This window comes from Chiroxiphia lanceolata, chromosome 1 (genome assembly GCF_009829145.1).
Source record: "Chiroxiphia lanceolata isolate bChiLan1 chromosome 1, bChiLan1.pri, whole genome shotgun sequence".
NCBI lineage: Eukaryota > Metazoa > Chordata > Aves > Passeriformes > Pipridae > Chiroxiphia > Chiroxiphia lanceolata.
In genome coordinates this window covers 112,810,260-112,836,816 of record NC_045637.1, presented here as the reverse complement: position 1 = coordinate 112,836,816, position 26,557 = coordinate 112,810,260, and the positions used below count along the sequence as shown (strand labels likewise).

Sequence of the window (26,557 nt, the reverse complement as noted above, 5' to 3'; positions counted from 1 at the left end):
GAATTCAGTTTTGCTGGCAGTCCTGGCTGCAGTGTACTTCGGGAGGGGGGGAGGTTAGCATGTTTTTGATGATATCTCCTTGCTCCCCCCTCCCGGCAACTTCACACTGAGTCTCTTCTCTGTGCCTGTGGACATGTGGACATGAACAAGTAGTTCATTTGTAATCCCAGGTCTTTGTAGTCCCTCTTTGTTTGACTAGTGGTTTGCTGTATCATTTTTAAACAAAAGTCTCATGGGGAAAACATCTGTGAGCTGGACCAAATTCTGTAGGTTTTCAGAAATGTGTTTTTTATTGGACAGGTGCTGCTATGGATTTACTTTTTTTTTTACCGTCCCCTAAAAGCATGCTAATGTAGAGCTTGTGGTAACCAAGGGGGAGATTTTCAATGTTCTTATTGGCTGTGCTGTGCTCCCAACAATTTTGGCTCCTGTTTAGAATTTGCAGCACACAGGAGCAGTCTTGGGCACCGTGCTGATGGGAAGCAGGGAGAACTCAGGCTGTAAATGCTTCTAAGCACCAGTCCCGGTATCAAAATAACACAGGTACTCTGCCCGTTGGAGAACAGACAAAGAAAGGATAGATAAAATACAGAGAAAAACAAATGGCAGCTAGAGCACAGAGGCACAGTTGGTATGGCTGAAGCTCATCTTGCTTAGTACTTTGGGATTTCACATCATATTCCTTTAAACTCACTTTTGCAGCATTGGTAAATTTTCCCTTCTGCCACCCCCGCTCCGTCTTTACTTCAGGCAGACCACTGAAGTAAGATAAAGCTGCTGCTCTCTGACACCTCTTTTTCTGACAAAGGTATCTTGCTTACAGACTAAAAGCAAGAAACCAGGCAAAACAAGAGATTTTTTTACTTTTATGAGAGAGCTGTTAATGCCAGTATAACCTGATAGGTTTCAATGGGATTCTCGGGTGAACAAAGATCAGCTGGAATGAACTCTGTCTGTTAAACCTTCCCCTCTGTCTAGCCGTGGTTATTTGGAGTAACTCAGGTTTTCATCTTTAGCCTTGGGACTGCCAGAACGTGGAGAAGACTTGAGGGCTGAGAGAAATACCTTTTTTATTTTTTAAAATTTTTTTAACGTTTTTTAGCTCATTTTTCTTACATCTCTTGCCTCAGGCTCGTTTATCAGAAATGCATCTTATCTAGGGGAATTTTCTGGAGGTTAGGTTAGTTTTTTTTGAGGAAAGGATTTCATTCTCCGTGTCATTATGGGTGGAGGAGAGAACTTGGAAATGTGGACCTTAAAAGCCCCAAAAGTATTCTTTTTAGATTTATACTTTTAGCTCAGTTTTGTGGCTTGCTTCTGTGCTTTGACTGCTTAGTGCTGGATTTTTTTTTTAACCTTTTATTTTGTAGATGAAGACAGCAGTATCAACAAATATTAAATCAATGGTTGCTAGTCAAAAAGAAAATCAGGTTGGACCTCCTTCTGTCCCAGCTGTCACAGACTCTGAAATGTAATGGAAGAAAGCTTAGATTTTCTATCCATAAGTGCAGCTTGTAGGTGTCCTGTAGCAACCAGCATTCTCCTGTTCCTAGTGAAGGTATGTTTGCAGTAGGGACCATTGCACAGAACCTCAATCTCCTTGGTTGCAGTCTCATTTAGAAAGATTTACAGTTTTGCTTTCTATTCCTCACTTACGCTAAACCATAAAAACTGGAGATAGACCTAATTTTTATCACAACCGTCTATAGAGAAGGTTTTTGTAAGACTTTTTTTTAATATATTGTAATATTTGATTTTATTTTTTCTGAATAAGGCTCTATTTTTTAAATTCTATTTGAGACTACATAGTTAAGATATTCTTATTTTTTGTATCTCCTCTTTGTATCAGGCTTCATTAATGATATTTTTATCTTTAACTGCTGGGTTTGCTCCCTTCAGGAATCTGTTCTTTTCCTGTTTAAAAAGTCAGCACTTCTACACTTGACTGCTTTTTACAAAGAAAATGTTCCAGTATATCAATCATTCAGTGTACCATTCTTTCTTTAATGTGCTATGTACTGTGAAAGATATATGTATCTCATTAAATAAATACAGTGAATAAGATGTGGGGCTGTGGGGATTGACTTGCTTGTAGTTCTGCAGGAATCTGTGACAGAGATGAGAATAAAAGCGAATTCTTGGCTGCCGAATCCAAACTCCCCCTCCTTCCAATCGGGAGAGTTGCCTTCTAGCAACTTCAGTTTTGAGTATGAATGAAGTAGGTATTTAAAACTGCATGTTTTATATACATTGCATCCTTAGCTAAGCCTCTTGCATCAGGGATGGGAGAAAGAACAGAAGACATTTTGCAGGGGAAGTGTGAAATGCCATGTTTGCACACTTTTCTTTTCCTGTACTGGTCCTGGAAAGCCAGTCTAGCTAGAGATGGATCTGGGGGTAGGGAGCGCTGGTGGGGAAAATATCCTTGAGGAGGGAATATATGCTCCCACCCCTCCCACTGTGTTGCCATAACAAGAAGAAGGTCAGGACTCCCTGTGCATTTCCTGCCCATGTGGCTCTGGCTCAACTCCTTCCCTGTCCTGTGGCAAAGGCATAACTCTTCCAGTTATGCTGCATTTCTGGGAACTGTGGAGATGGTTCTGTTTGGACACCGTGGCCACAACTGGCAGGCTGTGCCTGGGAGCTGGTCAGCTAGGCCAAACCCAGGTCGGCCTATGAGAGGAGGCATTTCTCTGCACAGAGTGGTGATGCTCTCTGGAAGTATGTATCCGTCATGGGGGTTTTTTTTCCATTTTGTGAAGCTTTTTAGCCTGCAGTATCTCTGGAAAACTGAACATTGCCTTGAAAATGCTTGGGCATTGTTAACAAAAGCTTGTCGAAACATGAATAGACAAAACCAGCACTTTTCATTGTGTTAATACCTGCAGGACTAGGTGATCCTTCTTTAGGTACACTGTTCACCCTGGTCACCCTTGGCTTTTTCCTTTGGGGATTTTATTAATGTATGTTTATGTCTTTTTTTGTGGCTGTTTTTTATTTTGCAGGCTTTGTAGCTTTTCTCCCTATTTCTTATCTAGATTGTAATTTTTAAAATGGAGAAGAGATTTGGAACGTTGTCCATCATATTAATAGCTTCAGTGATTCATCCTACTATAGCTTCACAATTAAAAAAAGAACAACAGACCTCATCTCTTAAATGAATCCAAACAGTCCTTTATGCCAACTGCCTATTAGTAGAAATTCCCCTCTCATCCCACCCACTCTGATCTCCTAGACATGGCAACGAGAGATGAAGAGCCATGTCTCCATCTCTGTTTCCTGTTGCTTTCCCACTTCCTGAGAATGTTTAAAACATCAGATGACCAGTAGGTAACAGGCAGAAGGTGCTACTGTGTCCAAACTTGTATGAGAGTACCATGGACCTGCAAAATGCTGGAGGTCTGTGCCAGAAGTGCCTGCTGAACACACCAGATGCATGTTCCTGAAGGCTTTATGTGCTCACCAGCAGTCAGTGCTAGTTAGAGAGGCGGTAGCTGGGCTGAGAGGATGAAACTGTGATACTTTCGCTAAATGAGTGGAGGTGGAGGAAGAGAATGGGGTAAACTCGTGCCTGTGAACTCTTTTGGAAAAGAGTAAAGATGAGCTGACCAAAATAGAGTCCCTCCCACAGGCTCTTAGCCTCTGGAGCGGCATCCGTTGTGGCTGAGCTGCAAGCCTCAGGACATGCTCTCATTTCCATTGCATAGTGAGCCACCCCTACTCCAGTGTTTTTGTTGAACTCCCCATCTCTGATTGTAAGTCTGCTGCCCTACTGTCCTCAGCATCACTGCCTCTTCTTCCTCTTTCTCTCACTCCTGCTCCTCCCCTGCAGCCCACTCCTCTCGGGAGTGTTCAAGAGCAAGTCCCATCCCCTCCCATGGGGCGTCATTGCCCTCTGCCAGCTTGGCAGCAAGAAGCTCTGCGCAGCTTTTATGTGCACGTCTCTTCTGGCAAGGCTCTGGTCTGTCAGCTGTCGTGTCTCCTGGTGCTGAAGGGTGGTGCTTTAGCATTTCAAAGCAGAGAGTAAAAAAATGTCAGTCCGTGCAATTTCCTTGGTAACTGGGGCATATTGCTCCCATGGAGAAAAGCCGTGGTTATCCTATGTCACTGGGAAGCAAGAGGGCCAATGAGTGTGGTGGGGTGGGGAGGAGGTAGTTTGTGGGCAGCTGTGGGTGTGACTGGCCTAGATGCTGACCTATATGTAGAAAGAAACAGCACAGAGCACTCTGCTCTTACAGAGGGTAGCAGTGTGTCCAGTGTGCCACTTCTGCAAGTGCTTTCCAGTTCTTAAGATGTTCTCCAATGATGCTGCGGGAGGGGAGTGACAGATGTCTAGACCCATTTTGTCAGGGAGATTTAGTAATGAAAGTTTCTTTTATCGTGAAGCAGCTCTCTTTAGGTGGAAGACTAAATACTTTTACCTATTCCGGAGTTACCTGCTGCCTCCTGGGAAACTTTCCCATCCCAGGACTGCTGCTGTTCACAGTGCCTAAAGGCTGATCTCAGCTTGGGGGACTGAGGAACCTGGGGACATGGAGAATGATTGCTTGCCTTTACCCCCTTGGTGCAGCCTCTCCTGGGTATGTAAAAGCAAACAGTGGGATTGTTTGTTACTATTTATGTTCTGTCATTCCCTGAAGGACCAAAAATTTTAGTTCTCGAAGGTCTGTTTTTACTGAAAGTGTCAGATTGAAAAAAAGGTGGTTGATAAAATGTGGGAAAACAGGCAAAGAATTAAGACAGTTCCCTGAGTACCTGTGAAATTCTCCTCTCATTTCTGCCTGCGACACCCCTTCCTGTCCACATCCCCTTGCTGACTTTCATCAAAAGCAGCTTTCAGCCAAGCAGCATGAACCAGGATTTAGGAACTGGCAATGAGGAACAGAAATGAAGATGGAATACTTCAGCATTGCTAGCATTTAACAGCTATCCCTGACACCTGGTTGGCTAAAGCATATGCACTCACTTCAGCTGAGTGCAGGGAAGTGAAAGAGCTGCAGTGAGGAAAGAGGTGGAACAGGGCCTTGCAGATGATTTTTGTTAAAAAGCTGAGTTGTTCATTCTTAGCCATTTAGTGGGTATGGCTGTAGCAGATTCTGAAATGAAAATTGCTAACCTCTGAACATTGGCCACATCCATCAGGCTGCATCTCTGAAGTGCCTCTTATGCCCTTCCCTTGGGGCTGGAGAGGAGAGAACAAATCAGTCGGGGTGAAACATTAGAAGAGGATGTTTTCAAGAAGGCCTGTTTGGCTCAACGGGTTTGTAATGGTCGGCAGAGCTCTCCACCACCAAAACGCCTGTGAAATATAGGTGGTATCAGTGGTGGTTTTATGGACTGCGGGCTTCTAATGCCTTTGAAACACCCACACAGACACACTCATCTCACCATAATGGAATAATAAAAGAGACCATGTGGTTTTCCGCCCTCTGCCAAGTTCTTGCAACTTGCATTGACTCCATTGAACTTGTAGTGCTTTGTTCTTCTGACCCTCAGTATTAACTCTAACAATGCCCACAGACTGGCCTTCATTTGAAGTGTGTGCTTGCAGCAGAGGACTTGCTTGTTAAAGGTGTCCTTCATTTACTGACTAGCAGGCTTTGCATGTGGCTGCTGGGGCTCGGTCCTTTCCTCAGTGATGCTGCTGAAGTCATTTAAAGCTGTGAACACGAGAGGTTTGTAGTGGAGAGGTTATGTAGAGAGATGGATGATATCGTTCAAAGACAGTGAAGAAGTAAAATGAAGCATTGAAAGTCTGGTACCAACAAATTAACAAGATTTGTCTCCATCAATTTTTATTTTTTTTTTCTGAAAACTGGTTTGATGGCATTAGCAGAGCCTGAGTGATGTACCTCTGTCCCAAGTGAGTTTCCATTCAAGGCTGTCCATGGAACAATTGTGGTTGAGTTGCAAAGCCATCAGGAGCAGTAGTTGACAGAGAAGGACAGATGACAGCCATCATTTGTCTCTGCAGGATATCTTTGGTCCCTGGGATAAGACGAGATTTAAATTGCTATGGTTGAAACAAAGGCTAAGTGTTAGGAAAGGGTTTATGACAGTCCTTCCATGCCTCTATCGAGACTGGCTGAAGAGATGAATGAGTACTAAGAATGAGATAGAGAAGCATCTTTGGGGAGTGGTTTATGGAGAACTGATCCTGCCTTGGTAATTAGATGTCCACTGTGGGTCCCTTCCCGTTTTCTTTTCTGTGGTTGAAATCAAAACAACACCATTTTTAATTTGTTGCTTGCTTTTAGGGAGGCAGTTTTTCAGACCACTTGCCAGAGGAGGTGGACTTCATTTCTGTTTCATTTGAGTAGCTAGAGCTGCTCTGAAATTGAAATGAATTTGTTGCTCAGATCCCCAGAGACCACCTCTTGAATTTGCGTGGCTTACAGCTAGCACTTGTTTCTTTGGCATTATTCAGACTCCCACATACCTTCAGTTCTTCATGGATCCTGCAGGCTCTTGGGATCTTACAAGCTGTAGGAATCCCTTATGGCTTCATTGAATTCCATAAACGATTCTCCACTCAATTCCAACTTGCAGGATCAAGCTTTTAGGCTGCAGCATCTCTTTTCTAAAGAACTCCCTTGGCAGGAGAGGTTTTGGTGTTTGCTTTGGTCCCAAACATGTCTGCCTGACTTCCTCCACTCTGCCATACAAGAAGCGTCTCTCAGTTAAAATGCTAAGGGATGCTTGGGATGGCAGAACGTGTGCTCAAGACATTACTTTTTCCCCCTCCCTGCAAACTTACATCAAAGGAAGTTTAAAATTGCTACCTTTAAAAACAGCAGCTAGAAACAGTCTAATGGGGTATATACCAATCAGAAATTTCCCTTCCTGAAGTTCCCTGTGAGCCATGGGTGCAATTATTTACAGCCTGACTATTAGTGAATCTTGATGCATAATGAATATTGGAGCCCATAAATACTGTAGGTGAATCAATACCTCAATTCAAGTTCACAGTTGAAAATATAATCAGTACTCTGATATAAGGCAGTAGTGTTTCTACAAAGAAAGAAAACAGAGGCAGGATCTCTCTAACAAAAAAATAAACAGGGAGGCTTTGGAGCAGCACAGAAAAGGTTCTCAGGTTGGGATGGGAAAATGCCAGCACTGAAACCCTTCAAATGTATTAGCTTATCGTTTGTATAAGAGTTGGCTGCTGCAGGTCAGACTCTCACTAAATGAAGGTTTGATTACTTTAATGACATATCGGTTCCTCACATAAAGACCAGAGCTCTCCTCTCTCCCATGCCAGTATTTCTTTTGGAAGATGATGGCAGTTCCTAGCCTTTGATCCTGGATTGCAGCCAAAGAAATGCCCGAATGACTTGGGAGTTTCCCACAGGGCAGCCCATAGACCTGCAAGTCCTCCCCCAACCCCCCAGTAAAATTAAATTGAATGTGATGTTCATCAGTTCACATTCCACATTGGAGTATTGTGAAATCTGTGCTTGGCAATACTCCTTGTGTTATTATTGTCTGCAAAGTAAAGGTGAGAGGCATCGTTGAGCATTTGCAGCTGTACAAAAAGCCTGTGGCAGATCAAGAGGAGGAGCTTGGTCTCCCAACCCCTCTCGAGTGGCCCAGTGATTGCAGTGCTCTCTTTCCTCTCACTGTGGGAGTGGTCTGCAAAAACCAGCTGAGCCCAAGTCCCAGAGTACATACTGTTTTTTCTGACAGATCTTCACAGATTCTTCATCCTTAAACTCTTTTATATTTTCTTTTCCAAAAGCATAGAAATGGAAATAAGAGGGGAAGCCTTCCTGTAGAGCAGCTCCCAGTTCTATTTGCTTTTTTTTTTTTACAGTTTTGGGTTAAGCTTTGGCACTTTTTCCTTTTTTTTCCTTCATTCCCTGGTAGAGGGGAAAATTACTGAAAAAAGCCTAAACTCTCTTGAATAGTCCATAAAATGTGATTTATGATGGAGCTGTAAATCGGATGTTTAAATGGTTCCCTTCTTGCTTTATTTTCCACAGGTCTTTGCCCTCACCATGTCAAGGAATGTTAATGATGTGTTCCCTCTCCATTGCATTCCCCACCTGTCATCCTGCTAGGATCTAACTACAGAATGAACATAGCAGCTGTGTTTAATGCCCTGCTCGTGTCTGTCCTTGCTGCTGTGCTGTGGAAATACATCAAACTGCGCGAGCATGCCTCCATGGTGGAAGAGGAGTTGGTTCTCACACGCCAGTCTCAGGAACTTTCTGAGGTTCAGATTGACTACCAGGCAGCTCTCCAGGCACTGGTGGAGAACGGTACCAGGATGGTGTGCACTGGCAGGATGCACACTGACCGCATCTGCCGCTTTGAGTCCCTCTGCTACTCTACCGAGGCCGAGGAGTTTGTCTACTTTCACAGCAACTCCTCGGTTATGCTGCCCAACCTGGGCTCACGGAGGTTCCAGCCAGCTCTGCTCGACCTCTCCTCTGTGGAAGATCACAACACCCAGTACTTCAACTTTGTGGAGCTGCCAGCTGCTGCACTGAAATTTATGCCAAAGCCAGTCTTTGTGCCTGATGTGGCGCTGATCGCCAACAGGTTCAACCCAGACAACCTGATGCACGTCTTTCATGATGACCTCCTGCCAATTTATTACACCATGCAGCAGTTCTCTGATTTAGATCTGGAGGCACGGCTCTTCTTCATGGAAGGGTGGAGTGAAGGTGTTCACTTTGACCTCTACAAGTTACTGAGTAACAAGCAGCCGCTCCTCAGGGAGGAGCTTAAAACCCTGGGCAGGCTCCTCTGCTTTACCAAATCGTATGTGGGACTGTCCAAAATCACCACCTGGTACCAGTATGGATTTGTCCAGCCACAAGGGCCAAAGGCTAACATCTTGGTTTCTGGTAATGAGATCAGGCAGTTTACCAAATTCATGATGCAGAAACTGAACATCAGCTTGGAGGAAAGCTCTGGTGAGGAGTACATTGTGGTGTTCAGTCGAACAATCAACAGACTTATCCTAAATGAGGCAGAACTAATCCTGGCTCTTGCTCAGGAGTTTCAGATGAAAACCATTTCCGTCTCTCTGGAGGAGCATTCGTTCTCTGACATCGTCCGGCTGATCAGCAACGCGTCCATGCTGCTCAGCATGCACGGGGCACAGTTAGTCATGTCACTCTTCCTGCCAAGAGGTGCCACCGTGGTGGAGCTCTTTCCATATGCTATCAACCCCGAACACTATACCCCTTACAAAACCCTGGCAACCCTTCCTGGCATGGACCTGCAGTACATTGCCTGGCAGAACACTGACAGGGAAGACACAGTTACCTACCCGGACAGACCTTGGGATCAGGGTGGCATTGCTCATCTGGACAAGGCTGAGCAGGAGCGCATCATTAAGAGCACAGAGGTGCCACGGCACCTCTGCTGCCGCAACCCCGAGTGGCTGTTCCGTGCCTACCAGGACACAAAGGTGAACATCCCATCTCTAATCCACACAATTAGGCAGACTGTGAAGTCTAAGCCTGGACCCAAGAAGCAGAAATGGTCTGGTAGCCTCTATCCTGGCAAAGTGAGGGATGCCAAGTGTCAGGCCTCTGTCCAGGGCACAAGTGAAGCTAAACTTGCTGTGTCCTGGCAGATCCCCTGGAATCTGAGGTATCTCAAGGTCAGAGAAGTGAAATACGAAGTGTGGATACAAGAGCAAGGGGAAAACACTTACATGCCTTATATATTGTCCCATCAGAATCACACCTTCTCAGAAAACATTAAGCCCTTCACGATATACCTGGTGTGGATACGCTGCATCTTCAACAAAAATCTCCTGGGACCTTTTGCAAATGTGCTCTTGTGTAGTACATAACCTGCTGCACTACCTGTACAGCTCTAACCTGCTCTCCACTCCATCTGTGGTTTAAAACTTCTCGTCTTGTAGTTTGTAGAGGGCTGAAGAGGACTAGACTGTACCAGTGCCTAAGTGTCTATTTTATTGCACTCCATGTGTATTTAGATGGTATTTATTTCCAGTAAGTGTTTAAAAAAAAAAAAAAAAGAGAAACCTCTGTGTTCTTCAGAGTAACTTCCAGAGGTTAAATTACATGCTGAATACGTGTAATTGAAAACAGAATGGATGTGAATTGTGTGTACCTTGGTTGTGATTTAAATTTGTTCCTATTGTGTGGTGACTATTTAAGCACAGCGTTGAACTGCAGTTAATTCCATGGCTAAGTGGGCAATTCTCATCAGCTTTTTCGTTGTAAGTTATTTTTTTCAATAACTCTGACTGTAACTTTGAGTTCAAGATTTGGTACTGGAGCCTTCATTAAACTGCTGTAAACCTCCTCGATTTTTTATTTGCATTTTATTATTTGTCAAAGCGTTACCGTGATAGATTTATCCATTGTTGTGGTAAAATGTGTATATGTAGCTTTTTATTTTCCATATTCTGGTTAAAGAGAATGAGACTACAGGGTCAACTTCATGTTTAAAATCAGATTTTACTGCACTCCTATTGCAAAAGGCTGGAGCAGGAGACAGAAGTAGAAAGGGTGGCTTAGATAAAATGATCTGTGTTTTAAGATGTTTTCTTTCTGTGTTGATGTGTTTTAAGGTATAACTCATTTTGTGAGCTATATACATGTGTGTGAGAAAGGAAGGGGATGGTTTGGAAGAGATGATGGTGGGAGCGATTGCACTTACAGAAATCCACTCAAGAAAATCATTTTTTTGCTATTTGATCGGAATAATCTGTTGATAAGAGCTACCAACAGGTACATGCTTTGCTAAGGAATAGGCAGATGATAGGGAAAGCTTTCTAGGCACAGCTGTTGCTGGATGTTGGCGGGAGGAAGCAAGAGTCAGGCAGGAAACAGGCAGGTGAATGCCATGGCATTGGGCTGGACAGGGCACGTGGCAGGGATTGGGCTGATGACGTTCTCGCCTCTCTTGCTCCAGTGAGGAGAGTAGTTTGTTCTAGACTTAAACACATTTTCCCTGAGATCAGAATCTGGCTTCATTGCTGGAGTAGCACACTGACTGCTTTGGGCCTGATCCTGGACTGCTCCAGGTCGCAAGTGCAGGTCTCGGGGAGGGAGAGAGAAAAGAGGCAGGAGTGTGAGATGTTTCCCTGATAGATGTTAGCATCCTCCATCATTCATCACCAACGTTGAAGCAACAGGAAAAGTGTTTTTTCTTCTCTCCCTCCTTTCGCATCTTCCTCCCAAGGTCTGGATGGACGTTTGAACAGTAGGATAAATGTCTTGCTTTCTGAGTGGTGGGCTGATAGATGAGCATCTCAAGGCAGGATTATAAATATGGGTTCTAGAGGGAGGCGGAGAAAAACATTGCTGTACAAATCAGACGAGAAACAGGAGGGTTGAAAAATGAGCAAAACACCACAGTACAACATTGGACCTTCAGGCAAGTGCTACTTCTGTATATTCATTTTCATTATGTCTTGCTTTGTTTTCAAATATGTTTATGATTTAAAGAAGGGGAAGAATCAGAATATCAGTCCCAAAGTCTGTGTTTGCTTTGCCATTGTAACCTTGCCAACTAGTAATTTTTGCCTTGATATTTTAAAGGGGCACATGAATATTCCTCCTGCTGTTTTCTTAGGACAAAATGGGCTTCTTGCTGAAGTGAGTATCCAAGCTGTGCCTCAAAGTCTCCATGTGGCTGCATATTCCATGCTAGTACCTCAGAGCTGAGGTGAGAAAAACTCCACAACAGATAACAGTGAAAGCAAGCTGTTCAGGGAAGTCTCTGGGACCTGTGGCTCCCCAGGACCTTGCTGGCTGATGAGCTCCCTCTCACGGAAGCATTTTGCAGCAGTCTTGCATCCCCACATCCATTCAAGCTAAAGGTAACCCTTGTGGCCAGGGGCCATCCTGCTGGCTGTTGCGAGGGTGGTAATGTTGGCACCCTGTGAAGTCAGTATTGAGTGCGTCTTCAGACAGCTGGAATTTAGTCAGCATTTGGTTTACATCATTTCTCAGAAGTAATTTTCTGTGGGTGTGTGATGGCCTGTGTTCTCCTTACCAGTGTTCATCCTGGACAGGATATCAGTCTCACTGTACCTTCCTGCCTGCTTTTCTCCATGTCTTTTGTAGTAATCCTTTGCCTGTAATTTGTAGACCATCCCATTTCACTTAAAATTAGTTCCATATGATTGCAGATTTTCTAATATTTGCAGATTGGTTACAGCACATTAACTATTTTCTTCTCATATTCTAATGACTCTAATCAACAAAATTGGCTACAGAGCTATGAAGTATCATATATGTGGGTTTCCATGCTCTTAACTCTGGCATGAAACGGTCTCTTGTGTTCAGAGAGAGACTCACTTTTTCCAGAAGATAATCAAATGTGCTTTTCAAAAATGTGCATTCAGGTTCTGTCTTCCTCATCAGTGCTATGAGTGCTTTATGGGGTGGAAGGAAAATGGAAGTATTTTTCCTTTTCAAATTCTGAAATAGATGAACACTGAAGTTGTGACAGTGATGTTGCTGTTTTCTTCCAACACCTGCCCAGTGTAAGAATGTCTGTGCTGGTGCCTTACTGCTGTACCTGAATTCCTCCTCTGCCAGAGCACACAGCACTGAGACCCTGTGGTCCAGCCTGTAGTTTCATAAATTGGGCACAGTAGTGTAATGCTGATTTATACTACCTCAAGAACTGCTCTGGAGTGCTGGCATCTTTCCATAATGAATTTTCTTTCCTTTTAATAGCTTTGCCATCGGTGCTCTGCAGGCCTGTTCCATTTTTCACCCCTGTCCTCCCCTGTCCCGTGGGCTGTTTGTTTCTCTTCCTTCACATGAATATCCTCTCACAGTCTCTAACCTTCACATTTCAAGAAAACCCGCTGGTATTTTCACTGTCAGTGCCGCTTAATGAGTCAGAAGGAATGTTTGCCTGCTATCACTTAAAATTTTGCCCTGTAATGAACGTGGACTCTCTGTGCACAGGAGTTGAGGCTGCATCCCTAACATGCATAGGAAGGCAGGGCTGGAGCAGAGTTACTTCCCCCGGTGGGTTCGTGGGGCTCCTTTTGATGAGTTGTGTTGTGGAAGCAGCTTGAAACTTCCAGCACTCTGTCAGCTTGTTTCTGCTCCCAAAGCAAATACATTATGTTCTGTGGTGCTCTTTGCCCCCACTGTCCTGGAAGAAGAGAAATAGCTGAGATTATTTCCAGAACTCTGGGGGTAGTGCACGGTGCTGGTCTTGAACTCGCTGCTCTTGGGCTTGTCCGTGCTTATGGGGATGGATCATTGAGAAGGATTTCCTCTGGCTGCAGTTTCATGTCTCCTTTTAATTAGCCCAAGTACAAGGAGCAGCCTGTGGCTACGGTGGGAGGGCTCTTAGTGACATACAAGGACAAAGAAGGACCAAATGGAGCACTTACCAGCTTGGACCTGTGAAGTGTTGGAGCAGGAGCTGCAGGTTAATGGTAATACGGCTCCCTATGGGACAGGACCCTTCAAGTGTGACTTCAGTAGAGCCAGAGCAATTCATGTTACTGTTACCTTCCACTGCTTATGGCCCATATTCACCCTCAAAGACCATATCCAAGAATAGAAACATTTCTGAAGAGGCTCAACTCTAGTCTGGCTCAGGTGTGTTTCTTGAGAAGGATGTGCTGCCACCAGGGCTGTGGAAAGGTGAGACTTAATGGATGTGGCTTGTCCTAAACAGCCCAGCCCTTGCTCCACGCAGCAGAAGCCCAGTTGCTCTGGAGGGGTAGCCTGGAAGAGCAGGGAGCAGGATAAAGTAGCACAAATAAGGCTGAAAAGCCACCAAGTCATACTATCTGTAGGACTATCGAGTGGTGGGAGGGACTTGTTCCATGCAGCCTGGCAGGTGGCATTTGGCATCATGACCTGGGGAGCTCACCTTAGAAAATTTCTATGGCGCTTGTTTACCAGCTTCCCAGTAACCTAACACACAGGGAAATAATAATGAAATCTTGTTTTAATAGTTGACTGAAGATAGCCTGTGTTCTGCCAAGCTATTGACATCTTCTGTGTGGATTTTAAACCCTTATTCCAGGCAGGAATTTTCCTCCGTGTGATGGAGTGTGGCTTAGAGGTCGGTGTCCCGAGCTTGGTCCCATGGCTGAGTGCAGCATGACGACATCACTAAGCTTTTGGCTAGGGGAGAAACAGTGAGGATGCTGGTTCCCTGAGAGCAGTGTTTTCACATGGGCGCAACCCAGTTCCTCCTTATCTGCCTCTGCAGACAGCTGGGGCACCTTGATGGCCACCAGCTGATCATCATCTCACCAGCCAGAGGTAAGATGTTCTGGTGCTTATGCAGTGCACTTAGCCCTTGTCAAGCATGCAGAATCCTAAATGTCATCCAGGAAACCCCATGGCTGCCATAAATTATTACTGGCTATCTTTCACATGGCAAAATTATCGCACTTTATTTTACTGGCTGTATGGATTTCTTAAGCTTTTGGCTTCTTTCTTGTCACCCATTGCCCGTGGGTGGTGGGGGCAGGCAGTGATGGGCTAATTGCATTCCAGATTGGTCACCCAGTGTGGGTTTTACACCTCCAGAAAGTGACTGGAGATAAGCAAAATATTTGGTTTTACGGAGTTCAGTTTGAGATTTTTCTGTCGTCTTCTGTTCCCTTCCTTGCTTCTTTTGGACAGATCCTTTTCTTAAGGAAATAATAATTCTGAAGAGCAATAACCTGGAACTTTTAAGAACTGCTGTGGAGGGATGGAAAATATAAAGCAAAACCAAATCCTTTGAGAGACAGTTTAGGAAATATGTTTGCAGATGAAACCAGACCATTTCTTAGAAGTTTAGTGAGAAATGATGCAAAGTGCCTTTTTCAGCTTCATCATCTCAGTCTTTCACAGCTAAATACATTACTCAAGGTAAATGTATGACAGTAATATTCTTTAGAGCGGTTTATTGATTTTTTAAAAAAATTTATTCTTTCATTTCAGGCCACCTTTTGCCCCCATCTCTTAAGGCTTTGCGTACCCACCGCTCCGGGATCTGTGAATGTCTTGTCCTGAGACATCAACACCTCACAGGACCCAAATTAAGACACTTAGGAAATAAATAATTTTAAGACCCCTAGGCTGTTGGCATAGATGGCTCCAAGGCAGAGCCACACTTACTGCAGGTGGACAGGCAAGGGCTCTGACCCAAGCCTTTGTTGCTCTCTGGGATCCATGGGTGAAAGGGACTCTGTAAGTACACCATAATTTTATTATATTGAACAAAAGGGTGATTTCAGCATCTTTCTTGCTCTGTCTCATCTACTGAGCTTTATAAATAGTAGACATGTTTCTACAATATTTTTGCTTTTGGTGTCTATGTTGTGTAAGGCAGGGTAGGTTTAGTGGATAAAAGAGCACTTAATTTTCCCTGATGGACTTGGGGTAGGCACACTCTTGGAATGGCTTTCAGTGTGATGACTGACAGTCCATCTGTGCTGTGGGCGGTAAGAGAAGCATCACCATCTGCACATGTGTGAGGCGTATCACCGTCCTTATGTAACAGAAGTCACCTCCCCCAGCACATCCCCCCTAAGGGGGCTGGAGCCAAACCCTCTGCTAGTGTGGGGCTGGCTGCCACGCAGCAAGCCAGCGTGAATTTACACTGATTGAGTGCCCAGCCCTCCTTGTCACCCTCTCAAATCGTCCCTTCAGAACATGCCGATTACCAAATTAATTGTTGGCATGTTCAAACAGATACACAGAATAGCCTCCTGTTTGCTCGAAATAACTTGGCAATGATCATCGCCTTTAAATGTCGCTTAGTCCTGCCGTTTTCAAATGTGTTGCCTTTAAAATTTAATTGAGTTTCCCTTTGTTTGGTGTGTATTCAAACAGCTTGCTCCAATTGTCTGATTTACCTTCTGGGTTCGCTGTGTCCCTGTATGCACAATGTAGCATCCACAGACACTCTCACTCAGTTTAACATCTCTCTTCTCTGTCCTAGAGGCTCCCTGTTCTTTTGTCCTTCCTTACTTTAGTGTTGTTCTGGCCCCTAGGAATAGTAGTTGCCTCCTCCAGCTTGGCCAGCATGTGGTAAGGTGAATGGAGGAGGGACATCCTGCAGGCATTCCGTCACCAGCAGCAATGTTGTTTTCCCAGTGTCTGTGGATTTCCGACGGTGGTATCCTGTGGACGTTTCTAGCGGTGTGACGTTTCCATGATGTGTCAATTCCTCCTGCTTCTTCAATCTGCCTGGCAAAAACCTGCCAGGTCCTTGTTGCCATCCAGGAATGGGTGCTGAGACAGCAGCTGCTGTGTGGACTCCAATGGATCCCTTGTGCTGGGGTGATTTCATCAGCACTGAAATAAACAGAGCTGAGCACTGGCCTTTCCCTACCCTTCAGCCCCAGGGACCAGGTCTGCTTGTATTCAGGGATCATGGCTGCTTGGTGGGAAGGTGTGACAGACCTAGGTTAGGAAGCAGAGGCTCAGGCTGCTGCTCAAGCTGACTAGCAGGGTAGGGACACTGGTGGCCATCTGGATAAAGTTTTCATGAAATGTCTCTGTTTTTTTGCAGGATTCTCACTGCAAGAAGCATGGAGGAGAGGGAGGTGGCATGTGGGGCACTGCCATCTGGGGTGAATTACTGAAGAGTTTGCTATTTTTTAGGTTAGAGATCAGTGGAGGACTGTAGGTCCAAGCCATCAGTTCTAGCTAGGGCAATTTGTTGTTTGTACAAGCTCTTTTCCCAATCCTGCTCCTCTGTTTCAAGAATTTATATAATTCTCCATTACTTTGTTCTATTTATTCAGTCTTCTCTAGATTCCATCTTCTGTTTTGCCATTAGAAGATGACAAATTTGAGCTGGACTTTAGGCAGAGGGGAGCAGGGGTGAGAGCTCAATGGGAAAACACCAGCGTATGTCCAGCCATGGCCAGGAACCCCCTGACAGCATCACTTGTGCAGCACAATGGAAGATGAGTGCTGCTTCCATATTTCTTAAACATTTTTTTTCATGTATTTCATTCTGACAGAGAAAGGTACTTTCCTCCGTGCATGAATACTTTTCAGTTTCAGAGCCAGACAGCTGTGAAAAATCTCTTTCCTTCCTTCTTCCTCCAAATTCCTTTCTCAGGATTATGATGGTGCTTCAGAGGAGCAATTTGAAATGCATTTTGCTTGAGGGGAAGAATGGGATTTAGTTGTCTGGGAGTGAGGGTTTCAGGTGCTTTGGGTTCTTGTTCTTTTCCCACCTCCCACTTGCTTCATTTTGGCCAGAAAGGACATATGGTTGATGCTGATGCTGATGACTGGAAGATGCTGTGTCCTTGGAGAAGGTGGACAAAGAGACATCTCTGCTGCAACTCCAAGGGGCCAAACACCATTGGTTGCACATCCCAGCCACTTCTATGAAAAACATTTTGTTTCTCTGCCAACTTTTCCTTCCTCTGCATTAAAAAAAACAAACGAAAAGCTCTATTAGGGAGACTAGGAGGGGCTGGGAGATCAGTGGGGCTGACCTGAGAGTTCCTGTCTGCAGTGCAGAACTTTTGGTGAAAATCTCAACCTTTTCCCCCCAGAATTGTTCTGCAAAGCTTGTAGGCAGAAAGAAAACTTCAAAAGAGCGGTTGGCTTCATTCTCCATAGTGCATGTTCCCCTTTTATGTGTCATTACCTTTCTGAGAAAGGACCTCATTTAAGTACGTTCTCCTCAGAAAAAAAGGCATTTTTTACAGCCCAGGTTTGGGAAATCTCTGACCAGCAGACTACACTTAGTAGAGCAGTGATGTAGGTGAGGTTGGCAGGTATATAACACCAGGCCATGATGGACACAGCTGCCTATATGGTTTTTCCCAAGGCAAGCACCACTGGTCGTAGCCCGCTCCTGCTGAGTTGATCCTTATCCCATAAAAAGCAAGAGGATATTAGAGGCCAGTTTGATGCATCCTCACCAGTAGCTCAGGTGAGGGCCCCATGGGTAAGCACCACACATAAACAAGCCACCCAATTCTAGGCCAGGATTTTGGCTCTGCTTTCTCAGCTCTCTTTCAAAGCAGTAACATTTCAGGGAAAAAAAGCCCCATGAAATGACCCGCACAGAGCAGTAATGCCCCTCGGTTTGTGCTGCTCCAGGCTACATAAGCTGCTTACCTAGAAACCTCTCTGTGTGGTGGAAGTAAAAAGAACCCCTTGCAGCCAATCCCCTATAATCTGTAGGAAAATATTACCAGCATTGGATGATCAGCAGCTTCAGGAGCAAGCAAACATGCCTGAACCCAGACTGGAGCAGTCAGTGCATCCAACTACAGCTCCACGAAGCCTTTCCCTTTTTATCCTGGTTCTGGTTTGATAGCTTTTTTCATACCCTTTGCCTTCATGTAAACAACTATGCAGGTTGCAGAGGAATAAACAAAAATCAGGCCCTTGAACACAATTACTTACTGGGGAAAAAGACCAAAGCAGAGATCCATGAAATATGTGTGCAGTGCTGCAGGCCCAGCCAAGTTTGCTGGGGCTGTGAAACAGGGGGCTCCTGCCACCTTGGCTGCCCTGGGAGCTTACTTACCTTTGCACAGATTTATAGTACAAAGGCAAATCTGAAGATGGCTATAAAAGGGACCTGTTTATTGCTTAACTCAGAAGCTCCCTGACTCACAGGGGAATCTGTTCCTCACCACAAGATTAAAACAGACTTGAAACGCATGTTTTTAGGCTAAGCTGTTTTGAAATGCTTAAAAAATGTAAACTACCCATAAATGCAAGGTAATTGTAAATCTACTTGAAACAGAGGCAAAAAGAAACATAAACCCAGTGCCATTTATTTTCGTAGGTTTTGTCCGTTTCCATTCAAAGCGTTCAAATAACCACACAGGTACATCTGCACCCACCTGATGTGTGTCTGCTGCTACTCCAGTTCAGCTCTCTAGCTACCAAGGGCTCCAGCTATTTCAGACCTCAATGTATGGTGTTTCCCCCAACATCCTACCTGCTGAAAGCCACAGTCCTGCAGCACACCAAGTGAGGAGGCTCCGGACTACTTTGCCGAGCTTGATTTAGTCAGTTGAAACCAGGCATCTCTGAGACTGACCTGCCCATCGTTCATTGGGGGTTATGGCTCAGGGTAATTCATTTCCCAGTTTAGCTAAGAAGGCAGCTCAAACCCTGCCAGTCTGGGAGCCCACATGTTATGGCAGGGCTTCAAAGGCAAATGCTGCTGCCAGTGGGCTTGCTCTGTTTTCCCATTATCCAAGCTGCATCCCTGGTGACACTAGGGTGATGCTACAGGACGGAGGCTGGGAAAGGGCAGGGGACTGGCACATGGTGGTGGTTTTCATCTGGTGTCCCCTGCCAAGCCCCCCAAGTCGCCTCATCCCCGAGCCGTGAGCTGTTTTCTCCTCAGTTAACTCGGTGCGACAGTTCCAGCTGGTCCCAAGCCATCGTAATTAACGCCACGTCTTTCCCATTTCTCTCTGGCTTTCAGATGCGTGCCCAGGCTCCTGCCAGCTCTCATCAGTCGCCCCCCTGGTGCCAGCAGAGTAGCAGCAAGCAGGGGAAAGGACCAAGTGGGCTTGCATCAATGGTGTAAGGCCAGCCTTTTCCAGGTCTGGACTGGTGCATCACCTCCCACTTCAAAAGTTTGCTCTTGCACTCTTTTCAAAAGTGGGATTAAAGCCTCTCTGCATTTGGTGGCAGCTTCCCTGTTCTCTGTCACTGTTTTCTGGCCAAGTTGAAGGACTGTGGAGCACCTGTGGATGTGCTGGCCTTGCTCCTCATCATTTATCAGAATTGTTTCCTTCTTGAGGTGTGAGTTTCAAGCTCTCCCCCCAGAGAGAGGACCTCTGCCATGCAAGAGGGTTATTTCAGTGGGAGCCACTTGTGTCCCTCTTTATTCTCCATATTTACTTGCTTTCCTCCCACCTTTAGAGACAGCATAATGAACAGTGAAGGGCACTCGATGAAGGGTTTCATTTGGGGAGACTAAAAAAATTGTGTAGCAGACTGTGTTTTGCTCCATTTTGCTAAAACGGAGATAAAGGTTTGTCCAAACCCATGCCACACCTGGAGCTGAGAACTGCTCGATGACTTCTATGCAGGAGTTCAAAGTCCTGATTTATAACTACCACGTTTTAGGTGAAACATCTTGTTCCACCTGACAGCAAAAGTGAAAGATCAAGCCCTCCAAAGTCTGGCTCTTCCCAGGCACATTGAGGAAAGGGACATATTTCTCTTGTGTTTGGAGGCTAATGTTTTGACATCAAGTTCAATGCTTGGGTTTAAGGATCTCTTTGGCAGCATCTGGCTGGGATATTATTGGGGTTGAAAGGCAGAGTTTGTGAGTGTTTTTTTAACTTTGAAGGGAACATCTATTGTTTATTTGTTTAAGAGAAGTACAAAGGATTGTATTGAGTTCTTGTTTAATAACTTCCCATAGTGCTCCATCCCAGTGGCAGCTTAATCACAGCTCAGGGTCCTCTCTGGAGCAGGAGAAGATCCCAAAACCATGGGAAAAAAATGTGCAAACCTCTATCCCTCTGGGCAGGAGAAGCCTGTGACAGGGTGGTGGCAAAGGGGCTGTGGACACTGGTGATGGGAGCTTGCCTTGCAGGGTGAGCAGCAACAGGGCCAAATACAGCCATGTGGAGTGTCAAATAATTTTGACTAATAGCTGACTATTTAAAAAAACCCCTGTCTGTGTCTCCTCATTGAGAATTCAGAAGTAGAAATAAATTGTTTGCTGGGAACAGCTCGCCTTGTTCTTTTTGCCACGTGTATCGTGTATGTCACCACATGAGAACTTGGTTGTCTGTCTGCATGTGCTCAGTACAGACATCTTTATAAAAGTCCAAGAAAAATGAGCTGTGAAGAGCCAGAGAGCTTTTAAAAGAGGAATGCTTTACAGAGGAAAAAATTATGGCATTAAGAAGACATCCAACAGATACTTCTTCTCTTGGACTAGTTATGTTTTAAAATTTATTTGTTATGGAAGGAGTGAAGCTGGACCCAAGCTATTAATCCAAACCAGAGGGAGAGTCTTCAGCTGAGAAATATTTTCCTACCTGCCAAACCTCCCCCAACTTGTAGAAAATCTGTTTCCCTGCTCATGCAGTTGGTTGTGTAGCTGTACCTTGTGTCTCAAGGGACCTATGAATTTTTAATTTCTCAGCAGGGGTTAGTCTTTAAATTATCTTCCTTTGCAGAGGGAAAAAGAAGGAAGAAATGATGCTGCTTGTGAGAAGGGCCACAAGTGAAGGATCTCACAGAGGGGTGTAGGACAAAGCCAGACTCAGTGAGAGCTCCCTGGGCTCCAGTAAGGTGATGGTCCCAACATCCTCCAGACATCACAGTCTCACCTGGAAATAGATGTGACACATCAGTCCAGGCATCATCATAACTGAGACTGGGCTGAGCATCTGGGTTAGAAATAAAGATCTGGGGGGAAGACTGGGAAGACTAATAGGACTTGAATGGAAATATTTATTTTGCCCAAGGATTTTAATTTCTTTGATCCAGCTGGCAAAGCTGCAGCAGGCTCATTAGAAACCAGCTCCATAATTGGTTTAATCCATGGTCTCCTTTGGTCCTCTGGAAAGAAGGTGTTCTGCCTTCTCCCCACCCCAGCTTCACAACTACTAGCTATAGAACAGAGATGTTGGGGGTTTTTTTTTAACATTTAAGTTAATTATTTTGAAAATATTTACTCATGACGTCTATTTGTAAAGGTGCCTCATCGGGGTGTTGGTGGAATGAAGAATTAAATCTTTATGAAAAAAGATGGGAAATATTTTCTTTTCCTGTCTGATATCTGAGTGCTGGTTAGAACACATCCCAGCACTGCAGGGGGCTTGTGCAGTCGAGGATGGGCTGTCCCCATTAGCTGGGTACCACGCTACCTCTCATTAGCCCCTTTTTACAAACTAGCTTTTATGTCCTTAATTCCAGAAGTTGTTCATCAGACACCTCATACCAGCCTCGTGAACCCTGCCCAAACCTTCCTCCATCCATGATCTGGGAGGGTGCTCTTCTTTTGTGTGAAACAGCAGAGATGAGTGAGCTACGGGCTGGTTGGGATGGAGGAGAAGGGGCAGAGGTTTGTCTCAAAGCTTCCAGCTGGTGATGCTGGGCTCTGTCTGCTCTGCCCCTGCGGGTACCTCTGGGGGGGTCAAAACTTGGCAATGCCAACTAATAAATAACCATGTTTGTAGAGGCTTTTCTAAGCTCTTTTTTGAAAAGTAAGTCTGCAGAGGCTGTGGATAAAAGAGCTGTATCTCTGCAGAGGCAGACTATGATCAGCCTTGCCATTTGTGCTTGGGAGGTATTGCCTTTTTAATAAACCAACATGATTTAATGGTATTGTTTTCATAGAGGGAAGAAGAGAACAAGTTATTGATTCCTTACTCACAAAGAGGTAGCTTTGCAGCTTCCTTATAATACCGGCAATGATTTTGCTATATATAATGATTTGAAAAAAAGGGACAAGGACAGCAGGACAGTTCACCTGTACTTGTGAGCATCCTCGGCAGCCCATTTTATTATTGTAGGAAGACACTGTTTGCCTTATAGAACTGTATAAGGGCTGTACGAGATCAGACAAAGTCACACCTTGTGCCATTTCCCTCCCTGGCTCTCTCCTTCACTGCCCACTGTAAGCTACTGCAGCACCCACCAGCCCTTGGAACAAGGGCATTATCTACCAAGCAAGCCCATGGCTGGTGTGAATCAGCCACTGGCAGCGCCAGAGGAGATGGCAACTCCAACACCAGTGTCTCTGTTACCTGTTGTTTTGGTTTCCATGGAGCAAGACTGGATCTTGGAAGTGCCTCTGTTTGTCCCAGCTTGATGGTGTCCTTGGCCATGGGAGCTCCCCAGCTCACACTGGATGCAGATATACTGTGGTGTGTGTTGGGGAGGGAGATCATCCCAGAGGTGAAACCAGATCTGCGCTTATCTGATCAACACAGACACGGCCTAAGCCACTTTCCACCATCAGCCAGGAAATCTGTGAGAGGGGGAGAAATTGAGTTTCAGCCTCCTCAGTGTGAAGCTGGAGCCCTAAACACTAACCTATCTCAGAAATGTAAATTTTGCAGAGTAACTCCTGCAGACCTGGTTTGCAGCACTCAGCAGGAGACAGCCCTCTCCCAGAGATGATTAAAATCTGATTTACAAGGCATGGTGGACAGATGGCATCTGTTTTTTGCAGTCAGTGGTCCCTGCAGAATAAAAGAGGCAAAATTCAAGGCTGTAGCTCTGCGAAGACAGAGAAATTATTGCCCATATCCATGCAGGTGCCTGCATTGATGCATCTGCTCCCACCATGCCCGGGCTCAAATCCACCAGCCCAGCGGGTACTTGCTTACCTCCCTTCTTCTGCCTCTTAGCGCTCAAATGTTCCCCATTTCCCAGCCCTTCCACTGCCCCACACCCCCTAAAGCTAATATGAGGGCATGCCAGGAGGTGGGCAAAGGCAATTAAAACAGAAGACTGCCTGGATGCTTTGTGGAGCGTGCAAGAGGCAGCTCGAGCAGGCAGAGGCAGGGAAGGGATAACACTGCAGGCATAAAAAAGGCAGTCTCTACCGAGAGCAATCAAAACGCCTCAGGAAGATGAAATCTTTTAGAAGGGTATGTGCAAAAGCATCACCAGGTGGGAGAGGCAGGGAAGGACTGAGCAGCCTTTTTCTCTGCACAGCCTGAGGTCAAGGCTGGAGCGGAGCCCTGGGGGGTGAAGTCACGGTACCTGTCTGGGTTCTGCTGCCACAGAAGCACACCCACGTGTTTTTGGAGTTTTTTTCCCACCTCTTGAACAGTAATCAGCTTGAAAAGGCCATGCCCAGCTGAAGTAGAGATATCTCCCACACATGTTGCTTGTTTCCCATTTCTGGAAGAGGAGGAAAAATAAAGGAAGGGAAGAGTCTGCAGCTGGTATGGTGCCCCTGCATGGACAATGAGTGATGACATCTTCCACCTTCACAGCACTCCCCAGATATCAGCCAGCTCTTCCCAGCTGCTTCTGGACATCCTTGGCACATGCAAAATGCTTGCAGTGCACCACAGGGTGTGGTGTGAAAAGAAGAGCCTCACAGATGGACAGGCCAGCACCTGAGATGGGAACTGGTGATGACCCAGAGCACAGGGCTGCAGCAAAGTCCCTATGCAAGGCTGACAGTCAGATTCCCCTTCAGAGCCAGGACTGCCTGGATTGGAGTTGGGGTTGGGTACATCAGGGTGGTGAGGTGCTGGGGAGGCTGGTGTCCAACACCTTGGCAGTGAGGGAGGTGGGTGCTACACCTCCTGGTCCTGCTGAGGTGAAGGTGTCACAGCCTGTGGTCAGGGCGATGTGATTCTGGCTGCAGGCAGGGCAGGGGGCAGGGTTTTGCCTGGCAGTGGAGGGGATTCTCATCACTGCAGAGACCACAGCAGAGGCCTTTAACTCAGGGCCTTTATCTTGTGCTAAAAATACCACCTTTTCCTAGGGAAAGTTGGATCTCTGAGGATACCTTGAGACCACAAATGATAAGCTGAGACATATTTTTCTGATGCTTTCTTCTTGCATGTCTGCTCACACAGGCTTCCCGCTCTCAGTGCTCTATTCTTCCCTCTTCTTTCATAACCTTTCTTTCTCCAAGTCCCTTAAAAAGGAAGATTAAGTAGCAGGACTTTCTGATGTCCTAATCCCACCTTCATGGAGGAAGAAAGCAGGAAATGTATCACCTCATTGCTGATACCAAAAGCTTATTTGAGCGTAGTTGAAGTACAGGACTCCCATATGGTGCCAGCATCTCCACAGAGCCTATGGGGAACTTCGGTGACATGGGAGCTGGTGGCACCATGTGCCCCAAAACGTTGCTGTGAAACAGGGCTGGCCCCAGCATTGCCTGGGAGGTAGCTCAGCAGACCTCCTCTCCCTCAGGAGTTGTGTGCTCTCCTTGTAAAACCCTGGACATGACCATGGTGGCTGACTTTACCCCTCCATGGTTATTGCTTGCCTCTGGCTTAGTCAAAGCTGATGAGGGAGTCTGCGTTTCTTGCCCAGTAGTCTCTCCAAGCTGTCCTGAACCCATGTCTTTGCAGTGTTAAATGCAGTTTGTTAAGGAACACCCATGTTTGATTAGATTTGACCATGAATAACAACAGCTGTGGAATGGCAGTCAAAAGGTTTCCTAAAGCTACTTCTTAAGCCTTGGGACCACAGCAAAGTGTCTGGGCAGGTCAGCTGGTCTTGTTCTGCCGAGGCATCCTGCCCCAACCTGCCCTGCAGTGCCTTCTCGGCTCAGCGCTGGAGGTCAGTCGTGCTGGATGAGCAATGGCTTTCTGGCTGTTTCTGGCATGGAAGAGGTGAAATGCCTGTGCCTGGCCAGCTCCCCCAGCCTCCTCCCTAACTGAGGAGCACCGAGCCCCCTTGCCAGCACTTTTCTGTAGGCAAAGCCTCCCTGGCATCAGCCCTTGACCGGCATCAGCCCTTCCACTTCATCCTCACTTCAGCCACCAGCTCTGCTCTGAAACCAGCCATTCAGCTAGAAGCATAGGCAGGAGGCTGGATTGAAATCAGTCCTGAATGCTCTCCAGCCCAACACTTGAAGTCCCTGGCAAGTGGACAGGGACAGTAAGCAATGGCTTCCCTTCTGCTGTTTGCTTTGCCAATAAGGAACCAGTTGGAAGAAAACTGGAAAGGGACTTCTTACAAGGACATGTAGTGATAGAACAAGGGGGAATGGCTTCAACTGACACAGGGCAAGTTTAGATTAGATATCAGGAAGAAGTTCTTTACTGTGAGGGTAATGAGGCACTGGAACAGGTTGCCCAGAGAAGTCGTGGGTGCCCCATCCCTGGAAGTGTTCAGCAACAGGCTGGATGGGGCTCAGAGCAACCTGGTCTAGTGGAAGGTGTCCATGCCCATGGCAGGGGGCTTGGAATGTCCCTTTAATGCCCCTTCCAGCACAATCCATTCTGTGATATCATCCCATTTGATGTGTGTGCTTTAGTTCAACCCCACCACAGAAATCACTTTTCTTGGTGCTGGGACTAGTTAGGATGGGCTGAAGGCACACCAGGAGTCTCCAACTTAGGGTGACCCTCCATATAGTTCCTACATGTAGGGGAAAAAAACGAGTCTACAAATTTATGTTTGCAGAGAAGGTCCTTTCTCAGGCCTCCGTGGTGGGGTTGAGATGAAGAGGGCTGCTCAGCCTGTGCACCAGCTACAACACCCTGCAGAGGCTTCCAGCTGTCTGTGGCAGTGCACAGCTTACCTGTGCCAACACCCCTGACTTTGCCAGTGGAGGAAAGCAGGCTTCTGGGTCTCCTGTCTCCATGTGCTACAGGCATGTGTCTGCACATTTAAATTTTCTGAGATCAGTTAGTGTTGCTTAAGGTCCTGGAGACCTTCATCTCTTTTATCTGAGGTAAGGAAGAAGCAGCGCAAGCTACACCATCTTATCCTTCCAATTAAAGCTCCTCAGCAAATTGCTCTGGCCATCAGTGCAGCAAAAGAGACCTTTGATCTCTGCATCCTGAGCATACAACTTCAACTCAAGTGGGCAAGATAAACTCTTCCTGAACACCTGATTATGGGTCTTTGCATGTGATGCCAAGTTTCTCGCTCAGAAGATAAAGCAGGAAGTGTCTGACCTAAGCGGTCCATTCTGTGCA

The 26,557-nt window shown here is 45.9% G+C and overlaps 1 protein-coding gene across 17 annotated transcripts in view; it reads left to right on the top strand.

Moving 5' to 3' along the window:
• POMGNT2 (protein O-linked mannose N-acetylglucosaminyltransferase 2 (beta 1,4-)) overlaps positions 1-10,293 on the top strand; it is a 30,334-nt gene extending 20,041 nt beyond the window's left edge. For 10 of the 17 annotated variants that reach the window (XM_032698584.1, XM_032698573.1, XM_032698557.1 and 7 more), the window contains one exon: positions 7,986-10,293. In XM_032698584.1, coding sequence (XP_032554475.1) covers positions 8,078-9,814 — 1,737 coding nt within the window. In that variant the 5' untranslated portion in view covers positions 7,986-8,077 and the 3' untranslated portion in view covers positions 9,815-10,293. Of the gene's footprint in view, positions 1-3,263; positions 3,756-4,389; positions 4,581-7,985 lie in introns of those variants that run through there. The other 7 variants (XM_032698532.1, XM_032698524.1, XM_032698540.1 and 4 more) reach the window with 3 other exon arrangements.
• The last annotated feature ends 16,264 nt before the right edge of the window (positions 10,294-26,557 follow it).